Genomic DNA, 11,288 nt, shown 5'->3' with positions numbered 1-11,288 from the left:
ATAAAACCTTCAAAAACTTGTGTGTACTTTACGAACGATCCCTTAGTAATATAAGTCCTTATTTTCCATAAATCAATTATATTCACATAAGTGAATCGGTGGGCGCTATTTCAATGAAAACTTGATCTTTCATCAGTTATTTAAAGCATTCTATCATATCAGTTATTATTTAGTTTTTTTTTTAATTTAGTTTTTGTTTATGGACTCGAGAGTCCGTGGTTTATATGCTCATTTGTTTGTTTTGTTTATTTAGTTTTGGTTTGTTTTGTTTATTTAGTTTTTGGTTCTTTGGTTTCTTTATTTAGTATATGGTTTATGGTTATGTGTTTGTTAATTACTAACTGAGCCGATAGAATGCTTCAAAAATAACAACAGAAAAGATCTCAAGTTGCTAGCATACTTAGAGGAGGTTGTTCTATGGAAAAATGAACCTTATTTACTAAACATGGTAACTTATATTGACACACTCACATTTACTTAATTCCATTACAATCATCCTGCAAATTACACTGTTAAAGGGGCCCCTTGTAAAAAAGCGCTATGAAGTCACTGCAGCTCCTGAATCATTGTTTATATAATCCACTGTTGTTTTTTGTAGGTCCTGAATCAATGTTAATGAAATCCGTGTTTGCAGCTCCTGAATCAATGTAGAAACTACCACCATAGAAGAAATCCACGGTTGAGTCTCGCTACAAGCTCCAGGATGAAAAAACTTTGAGTTCATTTGCGTAGACCTGGAAATAGAAGAATCAGAGACGACAGACGTATGTTGATTATACATAAACCACCCACCTGCTGCGAATGAAACAAGGTTTAAAATCAGAAATCGAAGTACAGATATAGTTGCGTGATCGATGGTAAAATTTACAGAATTTTCTGGAAATATCGAAGTACATAATTTGAAATTTTGGCACCAGTGACGTTATTTGCTGTTAGATGTCAAACGGAGATGCTGAACTTGACCAGCACTCCAAAACTCACTTGCAGCTATCCGTCAGGCCCTGGATGATTTGAAAAAATTAATTAACTTAGCTTTATTCATGATGCCAGGTTCAGTTTACTGTGGCGTCTTCATGGGCTGTGATGCAACTCGTGGTGCCTCGACATCGGGTTGACGGAGTTCTTCGAGTAGACCTGGAAATAGAAGAATCAGAGACGGCAGAAGTATGTTGTTTATTGAGGGTTAGAGGTGAGGGGACTCGGGAGGGGGTGTTAGGAGATCTTTGAGACTCCAGCTGGGAGGGAAACCAGGTTTGATTTTGAAATCGGAAATCGAAGTACAGATATAGTTGTGTGATCGGTGATCTAATTTACAGAATTTACTTGCAGCTATCCGTCAAGCCCCGGAAGATAACTTAGAAATGATAAATCAACTTAGCTTTTTATGTGGCGTTTTCAGTTCATGTCTCAGCGGTGGTTGATTCGGCGGCATCTCTTCTCGTCTTCTCTGGTCGTCTTCGGGTTGTCCTGAAATGAGAGAAGAGAGTTACTTAGTGCTAAAAAGCAGGGTTTTTACGTGTTTTTCAAGAATAAGTCCCCTAAAAATAACTTGATCACTATGAAATTTTTGTGGGCTCGAGAACTCATTATAAGCCAAACCATGACACCAAAAATCAACACTATTGGTTCAACAGCCAATCAACAGCCAATGTTTGTGCCTTGTTGACACACCGGTACTCTATTCATTTTCAATGAAAACTGCTTCCCCAGACCATTTGCATAGGCAAACCTACGGTTCGCCAAAAATCAACTTACATTTCAAGTTTGCTGGGTTCAGTATCGGTTAAAATGTTCTAAGTTCGTATCAAATATCAAATTACCTTTTATGATGGCTGGGTTCATTATCGGAGGATCTCCTAAGTTGGTTGAATGAGTTTCATCCAAATTGGTCCCTTCTGTGCACTGTTCTCTAATCGGCAGATCTTAGTTGATGAGCTCTCGTTTGACTTTTTGAGTTGGTGTCCCTTACGATCATGACACATCTGCCAGGAGTGAAACAGGCGGGAATCGAAGTACAGATATAGTTGTGTGATCGTCGGTCGACTTTACATCATTTTTTTTCGATAATTTTACAATATTTGGTCTTTTTTTCATGTAGTCCGAAAGTTTACAAGGTTGAAGTTAATTTTGTCTAATTTATTTTTTTGAAATCGAAGTACAGATATAGTTGTGTGATCGTTGGTCGATTTTACATCATTTTTTTCGGAATCGAAGTACTTCTTTGTCTTCATGGGTTTCGTTGAAGCTGAAATTGAGTAAAAGAAAAACATTTTGTAGTCACACATTTCTTCATCATTAATCCTAATTTACATGGGTATCAACTTAACTTTCAAGATTGCCGAGTTCAGTATTTTTTCGGCATCTTCTGTAGTCGCCTTCTAGCATCTTCTTCTTCAACTTCTTGGGAGTCCTGAAATGAAAAAAAGAGAAGAGCGATGAAAACCTGGTACGGAACAAAACTAATGTTCGAAAGCTTTACAGCTCTCCATCGCCGGTCACATGCCGAGAACACCAGACAATGAGCCAGCCAGGAATATACTGCCCTCTACACGCCCTCACACAGAACGCGAAAACCAGAATGTCAACTCCTCACATTCCCCATCTAACCACAGGGTGTACTGGGCGACGTCAGTAACTGACACACCTGTAAAATTGCACGAAACACAAATAGCGCAGTACAACCAGCTTGACCGGGTTGAGATTCAGGATCTCAACTAGCACCCAAAAGCGTGACAAGAGACTTCATCCACTGACCGAGGTTGTCACAAGGACACAATGAAACTAGCACTCACAAGCCGACAAGAGACTTCATCCACTGACCGGGGTTGTCACAAGGACACAATGAAAACTAGCACTCAAACTAGAAATCAAAGAGCGTGACAGTAGAATCATCCCTCAGCCGACTCAGAATACCAGAAACAAAGAGCGTGACAGTAGAATCATCCCTCATCCGGGCGGTCACAAGGACACAATGAATGCTAGTAGCGTGACAATCCAGTATAACCGCTCCACTTGTATCCCGCGCAATCCCACAGATATGCCCGTCATTGACATCACTCAGCACACTTTGAAGATAGGTGGGGGAAGTGAGGCCTCGTCATCCTGGTTTTCGTGTTCCGTATGAGGGCGTGTAGAGGGCAGAATTTCCTGACCAACTCTTTGTCTGACATCCTCAACACGTGACCGGCGAAGGAGAGCTGACGCTTTCGGACATTAGTTTTGTTCCAGCAAACGTTGAAATTCGACAGAGAAATCGGCCCTGAAAAATAAAACGGGTTAATTGCTGAAAAATAGAACGGATTAATTAACACAGAACAGTACAGGACAGTACAGAGACAAACAGTAACACATAAAACATAAAGACGTCGTTCCTCAGGAAGCAGGAACAGGAGCAGGAGCGGGAGCGCAGCGAAAATCGCCAGGAGGAGAATCCACGGTAGCATGTTCACAGTGTGAGTGTGCAGAGGTGAATGGCCTATGCTTGTGCACACCGTGGTCAGCCGGTGATGTATTCAATGACGCGTGTCAGAATAATATCAACAACTCTGAAAAACCGCCATTGTGTCTCTATTGTTGAATTGAATTTCAATTGAAAGCTTATAGAAGGTTCTACTGCCCGGTTGAATACACGCCGGTAGCCAGCTGAACAATATCGTCGAACTTTAAGGCCATATAAAATAAATTACTTGATTCTCAACAGCTCGTCTCTCGAATTAGCGCCGCCTGGTTTTTTCATTCTGTCCGGTCTGCTCCGGTCGGTTTTTATACTGCTACACTCTTCTGGCGTTAGTTGATCGTTCGTCTGGTCCTAATTAGCCTGCTGAAATGACAAAAACATGAAACCGAGTTCGATTTAAATGGGTTGTCAAATAAAAAAACACAGGAATTAAATAAACCTTTTAAACGGAGCAGTGACTTAGACTCCGGACGCCGCCAACAGAGACTCCGATACCGGCGCCGAAATTGACTGAGGAATTCAGTCATAGCATTAATTCTGTTATTCAAAACAAAAATTAGTCTCAGTTGCGTTTTCATTGCTTTCACGCCCAGTTTACAGTTTCAATTAGTGAAAGATTTCAAAAAATTACTTAGGCTAAGAACAAAGCTGCAATTTGAACTGACGTCTTCGACGAACGGCCGCCGAGCGATTCACAACGGCGAAGGATCGTTGAACAATTTATTTCTCAATGAAAATCCCAAAAATGCCAAATAACAACAATAAAAATTGGAACTGCCTTTTTAATGTCGGGATTGCGTTTCAAGATTGAGAACTGAGATAGCCAAACAAAAAAGTTGTGAAGCCAGGTCCATCCTCACATCGATATAGACAATTCCACTGAAGGAGGAAACCGTACAGTGCTGCCATCAAATCTGATCAAATAAAGCGCATGTACTTGTAAAGTCTCAGACGCCGTATTGAACTGAAACCTGTAATATACGGCGTAATAACTCCTAATGCGCGTTACAGAATATTTGACATTTCCTAATCTTGGATTTCATTTATTTTTGTAAATCCTCGCGAAATTAATTTATTTTTTTGTCAAAATGATTCCTTCTTATATGGTAGGTACAATTCAGTTCTGGGTGTGAACTCGCAGTGTCAGTGATCATCATCAGTCGAATCAAATGACGACACAATACTTTTTAGAAGAATCAATTCAATTTTATTCCACTCATGACATATACTCGGCGATTCTATTTTTTTCTAGGAAGTAGATCAGAGCAAAGATTTTGTAGCGCAGATATTTTCTTCTGATGCTGATAAATGTTTGGAAGCCATCAGGTAACATTCTCTAGCCTACCACCATTTTGGTCATTGTCTGCAGCATCATTATTGTCATTTGATTGAGCTGACAGAGTGACAGTCTTAAAGTACTTGATTTGGCCTACTCCATTTTATTCTTTTTTTAGGACTCTGAGAAATACAATTATCGGTAACAATAAACAGAAAAAACATTTCGTAAATCTTGGTATCGTCCCAAGGTAAATATCTAGCAGCTCAGTTGGGAACCAGTTCCCTCGAAACCGGTCACAGTTCAGGATCCAGAAGTTTGATTTTGAGTTTGAATTAGTAACCATATTTTAACCCTAGAATCATATTTTAACTGACATTACTGTTGAACCAGGTTGTTATCGGGCTCTGTGTAGAAGATAGTTAAATTTGTATTTATCTTTTAGGCTTCTTCATTTTATGATTGATGAAAACTGTGACGTTCAGTTAATGATAGAATCTGCTGTCGTGTTGGGAAGTTTATCTAAAGGAACGGAAGAAGATATTCAGGGGTTGATTGAAAATGGATGCGTCTCGGTTCTTCTGAAAGGTCATTCTCAAAGTGTTCATTTCATTCTGAAACTAGTTCCATAGTCTAGGATTCCACTACTGTGCTATAAGGAAGAACCGCTCAATACGTCGTTTATTCTAGCTGAAAATAAATGCACCTAAATCTAATATGTTTTCTATGTAATTTCAGGGATATTTCATTCGAATTTGAAATACGTCGAATCATGTTTGCGATGTTTACGTACTATAATGTCCAGTCAGTATCCACCTATAGATTGTATTTATCAAGATTCCAACATTATTCCACATCTGATTAATTTATTACCGAAATCTGTCATCACACAAGAGTGTATCACGCATATATTTGCCACCGCTTGTAAAGTGAGTTCATTTGGTTTATTCCGTTTTGATGCGAGTTCTCTACAAGTTCCAGGGGTAGATCCGGGGGCTTTGAGTGCCCCATCTATTTAAAGGCACCTAGCAAACAAATCTGAGAAGGGCCCATTTTGTTGTAATCTGGGAAGTGAATTTTTCCTCTTAAAGGAGTTGAACTGCCAGACTGCCCTTTTACAATTACTTTGCGTTGAAAAGAATATGATAAGATCCTTAGATGTTGTCCTGGGTTCACCCCTGAGTTCATTTATGAATTAACTGTAAAATTTTAAACATTAAATTTGATTTTGTACACAGACTCCGGATCAGCAAGTTGTGCTCTGTAGCAGTGGTATTATCTCTGCATTAACGCCGATGCTCTCAATAAATATCTATAATGTAAGTATTTTATATTCCTGTTTACAACAACACTTCACTATCACGTATTATGTGACTTATTGGTTATATTGTATTTTTAGGTTCAGATGCCTACATTGAGATGTTTAGCCGTGCTGTGCCACCAGAATCAAGAAGTAGCGATGACAGTTGCATCGAGTAAGAGACATTGTTGAATTTAATTGTTGCGGATTTTCAAAATTTGCAGTTTGGCCGGGATCCTGCTTCTTAGTACTGAGTAAACATTTGTCTAGGGTAACTGGAAATTACAAATTAAAACTCAAAAGACTCGACCTTAACCAGGAACTGTGGAACCAGATCCTGGGTCTATTTCAACATCTTGCAGTATTATCTTATTTTCTTGCAAAATGTGAAAGGGTTTTGATTGGTTCTAACTGAATTTTCTCTGTAGCGAGTCATAATGGTGAAACTGTACCCAATCTAGTCACTAAACTATTGGCTCGTGATAAACCTCCTGAAATGCAAATGTCCGCCGCAAAATGGTAAGAATCCGTCGATATTCTCAATTCATTTCTGTCACTTATATTTCAACTGTTTGTCATTGATTGAGATAAAATCTATTTTATAGTTTGACCTATTTGTGCAGAGCTGGTGTTATACACCCTGAAGATTCTATTATTGTCCTAAAAGTGAGTAAAATCACGATTATGAGTTTACCGGTATGTAGACTGGTACTTCGTAGCTCGCAGAGGAGTTAGTCAGTTCGAGCATTAGAATGAAATTGATTTTATAGGCTTTACCGACATTGATTCGTATGTGTAAGAAAGATCGTAGTTACAAAGAGCGAATAGAAGCCGCTGAAACGTTAGCGTATCTGATCGAGGTCGATACCGAGTTGCAACAAGCTGCCAGCATTACGGACCACGTTATTAAAACGCTCGCTGATTTCTTCAAACACAATCATCTGTCTAATAATCAGAACGGTGATATGAACGGGAACAGTAAAAAGGTACAATCAGGTCCCAGTTTCACGAAGAAGTTTAAGCCTAAAACGGTTAAGTTTGAATTGTCCTCATTGAAGACATGAAGTAACCATTGGCAATTACACCGAAAATTTGAGTTTACTTTTTTTGTGAAACCGAGCCCGGATTTTAATACTGATCATACGAAGGAGCATGTTTATTTCTATATGGCACTATTCTCTTTACAGACTGTTTTAATGCTTTATACAATAAACACAGAGTTAATGAAAAGATTGTTAATGTTAAACTATACTGAGCCATTACAACATTTCAATGAAAAGTGTCATTTGAAGAGTTGAATTTTTTGCCTCATTCTTAGAAATTAATAGTAAATCGATATCTGGAATGAATCGATAATGCACTTGAGTAGTTAAGGACTTGTGTAGTTAAATGAATTCAGTCTATATCGGAAACTGTTTAGTTATTAATTTGTTGTTTTATTTCAGGTTGAATCGACTGTCGATGAATTACATAAAGCTGCGTTTCTAGCATTCGCTTCGCTCGGGGCAAACGATGAAGAAATTCGCAGAAAGGTAAAACTATCTGTTTGGAATATTTGAAAACGGATTATTCGTTTAAAATATTCACAGTTTGGATGAAATTTTAAGTTGATTAAAATGAGGTTTAACACATTTTCTATTTTTGAAATTGAACTATATTTTGGTTATCTGTGTTTATGTTGACTGTAGATTATAGAAAGTGAGAATATGATGGATCATATCGTAACCGGTTTAGAGAATACTTCGGCTTCAGTTCCGTTGGCTGCCGTTACTTGTCTGCATAGTTTATCTAGATCTGTACAACAACTGAGAACTAGTTTCCAGGACCACGCGGTCTGGAAACCATTGATGAAGGTAAAACAACTTCAAACCTGTGGGTTAAAACTAAACGATTAATCATAGTTAACTGTGGACTCTCAGTTCTACTAGTGGAACTGATTCAAGGGTCCGCATCTGTAGTTTTCTGTAAGGCACGTTTTGATTGGTCTCTACCGATTCTGGAATTCTCTTCTGGTGCATTCACTGATCAGAATAGTTACTACCTATCCCAGAATAGTATAACCAGACAGAAGTGACCGGTAGAGAGTTAGTAAATCGGAATAGATATTCTTAAATCTGAATACATTCAATTGAAATATGGCTAAGAATTTATATGAATTTGACTCGACATGAAATTTTATTTGATTGAAATGGCTGTAATTACACAAAATCTTTGACCATGACTGTAGAATCTTTGACCATGTTCACGTGTTCTGTTGTGTACTTACTGTTAATTTGTTTCAGTTATTAAAGAATGCTCCTGATGATGTATTAACAGTCGCGTCGTCAACGTTGTGTAATCTACTGCTAGAATTCTCCCCGTGTAAAGAACCGATTTTAGAACAAGGCGCCGTCGATTTACTCGTCGATTTAACGAAAAGAGACGACCCCGCTTTACGTCTCAACGGAATTTGGGCTCTCATGGTAAAATTCCCAATCTCATTAACTTATTCTAATCGGGGTCAGGGTTCAACACTCCTTCTGAACAGAAAATGCTTTTAAAGGTGCTTGAAACTCCTTTAATTTGTTGAGCAAAATATTCAAAAATTCAAACAAGGTTTTACAGTAGACTGGCCCTAAATCGGTACAGTTGGGACGAGGATTATTTTAATTATGTGGTTACTGATTTAGAAATCAAGTTTAGTAGTATATGGGATAAAAAATTGATATCACCAATTTAACAGTTTACTGGGATATACAGTACCGATTTAGGAGGAATCTACAGTAGTTGGGATATGAAAGTCATGCAGACAATTCCTCAAAACCCTGTCATTTTTAACCCGTTTGATATTTATAGAATATGGCGTTTCAAGCCGACCAACGCATTAAAAGTCAGATTTTATGTAAACTCGGCACCGATCAACTGTTTCGTATTTTGGCCGATCCGAATGTGAATATTTTGATGAAAACTCTCGGTCTGTTGAGGAATTTACTGTCGAATAAACCTGTAAGTCGAACCCTGTTTTTCATTTTCTCTGTTTTAACCTCTTAGTTTGAACGTTTTGATTTGATTTTGTTTAATTTTTGAAGCACATCGATGATATAATGAGCAAACACGGAAATCAAATAATGCAAGCAGTGATTCTCATACTGGAAGGTGATCATCCAATTGAAGTGAAGGAACAGGTAACTCAAGAATATCTCATAATATCCTGGGCCCGGTTTCATAGACCGAGTATCAAAGTTATCCCTAGGGGTAAATCCTCAATCTGGATGACAACCACCGTAGTAACAATGAGAAACCATGGTTATAACAGACAAATTTCAAAATGTTCCCATGACTATTTTTCCTCCACATCTATGAAACCCACCCCTGGAGTTAAAATTATTTTTACTAATAACAATCTCTCAAGAGTTAAATCTGCTTTGATTATTACTCATTCCGATCGCTCTGTCAACCTTAACAAAGGTTTCAGTCCTCATAATAAACTCCTTTCAAATTACGTCAGTGCCTTATTCCCCATAACCCAACTATGTGCAGTCATTTGTGTCTGATATTATGTTTATATACTGAAGAAGGGCGGTAGAAACCACCCGAAATATTTCTAGTATTGTGAATAGACTTTTTAGTCTTTAACAATTGGGAGATTTTACGTAATTAAATGATGAATTCAGATTGAATATGTATTGATTACTTATAGACGTTGTGTATATTAGCGAATGTAGCAGACGGAGAATCAGCTAAAGATTTCATCATCACGAACGAGGACGTTCTGAAAAAACTCATGAATTACATGGTAAGAATTTAAGAAGCGCTGCCCCTGCTGAGTGGGCGGAGTCTGCTGTAATATTCGAATTTGATTGACACATGGTTGTATCGATCTCTCTTTTCAGATTCATACAAATGTAAAGCTGCAAACTGCGGCTACATTTTGTATATCGAATCTAATATGGAGTGAGGAAGAAGGTAGGAGTTATTCAGGTCTGTTTTTTAGTATCATTCTCTCTTGTGTCGTCCCTGTGTTTGTCTTGTATCTCATTCAATGAGTGAGGACTCAGTTTCACAGTTCTCCCGGTTATGATTTTACTAGAATATTGATAATGAACTAACTTTAACTGAGAGTTTGATTAAATCAAGTTTACCGGGGGAACTATGGCACTAGGTCCTGTTCTACAGTTGTGAGTTTTACATTCAACTTGCTGTTAATATTACAAAGTAGTAAATTTTCAGTCATATTCTTTATACTAATTTTGTGTATATTTTGGGTACAGTCGCCACTTGGCTTGGTCCAAAGTTGTCACAGCCTGTGGGTTCAGTGACTGAACCCTCACTTATTGATGTTAATTCTGCATTTATATTGTTCATTTCATTGTTATCTTTAAGTGAAAGATAAATTATATTATTTTATTTTTTCTAGGTTCGATGGAACGTCAGGCAAAACTGCGAGAAATGGGCGTTCAAAAAGTATTACAGCAATTACTCAGTACTAATGATTCAACATTATTCGATAAGTAAGGATTGAATTCTCTCCTCGCTCCAAACATTAAAATTTGGTTCAGTTATTTTTAAAGGATTTTGTATATTTTTCTATCGTTACAGAGTGAAGACAGCGCTGCAACAGTTCACCTAGAACAATCTGAATTATGATTCTTTTGTGTTTTTTTTTACCAATAAATATTTGAAAAAATATATTTGTTCTTAATTTTGATTATTGTTGGTCCTGATCTATTTATTGGTATTTATTGGTTTCATATATTGAGGACATTGTCAGATCGGACACTAGAGGAATTTCACTGAAGAGATGCGGTGCATCCGAGGGACCGGATAATGAGGATATTCATTAGATGGTGCTGCCACCATCCTGGATGGTGGTAAGCGAGGAGAGGGAAATCAAATTCATCACCGATACGGGAAAGATCCACGGTGAGTATTGGAGGCTGAAACTAGTGACAATGTGGCGACAATGTGACAAGATGATGCTGCAATTAGTCCTGCATCCGTCTTTGACACTGTTCTTGCTTGACACCCGACATCGACTGTATCCCTTGATTCCAATTACCGGTACCCACCCAGTCCCACGGCACGTGCTAATAATTGGACGATTTACTTTCATTATCACTATCTGTGAGATCCAAGGCGATTTGGTTTAGCATCATCATATCCTAAGCGTATTTTGATTTTGGGATAATTGGTTGTTTAGCACATTTAATGCCCTTCATTCTGATAACTGTCATTATTTGATGCTGAATTCATGAACTGTTGCAGGAATGAAGGAA

At 37.9% G+C, this 11,288-nt stretch overlaps 1 protein-coding gene across 2 annotated transcripts; it reads left to right on the top strand.

Annotated features, from left to right (window-relative positions):
* The first annotated feature begins 4,437 nt into the window (after positions 1-4,437).
* On the top strand, positions 4,438-10,701 carry LOC141901531 (armadillo repeat-containing protein 8-like). 2 transcript variants are annotated; one of them, XM_074788849.1, is made up of 19 exons: positions 4,438-4,563; positions 4,710-4,783; positions 4,912-4,983; positions 5,179-5,321; positions 5,472-5,662; positions 5,972-6,052; positions 6,133-6,208; positions 6,462-6,552; positions 6,639-6,699; positions 6,804-7,019; positions 7,479-7,565; positions 7,722-7,886; positions 8,316-8,495; positions 8,869-9,018; positions 9,102-9,197; positions 9,713-9,808; positions 9,906-9,978; positions 10,430-10,523; positions 10,612-10,701. In XM_074788849.1, exons 1-19 carry the CDS (start codon positions 4,546-4,548, stop codon positions 10,640-10,642), a joined length of 1,995 nt encoding a protein of 664 aa, XP_074644950.1. In that variant the 5' UTR covers positions 4,438-4,545; the 3' UTR covers positions 10,643-10,701. The 2 variants fall into 2 exon arrangements, with proteins under 2 accessions (XP_074644950.1, XP_074644942.1); XM_074788841.1 differs by having other exon boundaries at positions 9,906-9,993.
* The last annotated feature ends 587 nt before the right edge of the window (positions 10,702-11,288 follow it).

Source organism: Tubulanus polymorphus, chromosome 1 (genome assembly GCF_964204645.1).
Source record: "Tubulanus polymorphus chromosome 1, tnTubPoly1.2, whole genome shotgun sequence".
In the NCBI taxonomy this organism is placed as follows: Eukaryota; Metazoa; Nemertea; class Palaeonemertea; order Tubulaniformes; family Tubulanidae; genus Tubulanus; species Tubulanus polymorphus.
The sequence above is the reverse complement of the archived record's forward strand: the minus strand, read 5'-3'. Positions and strand labels throughout refer to the sequence as shown.

What these genes read in the sequence shown, in the direction of transcription:
- LOC141901531 (XM_074788841.1), top strand. An exon ending in AGCGATGACAGTTGCATCGA is followed by an intron (nt 6,209 to 6,461) that starts GTAAGAGACATT and finishes TTTTCTCTGTAG; the next exon opens with CGAGTCATAATGGTGAAACT. An exon ending in AAAAACTCATGAATTACATG is followed by an intron (nt 9,809 to 9,905) that starts GTAAGAATTTAA and finishes CTCTCTTTTCAG; the next exon opens with ATTCATACAAATGTAAAGCT.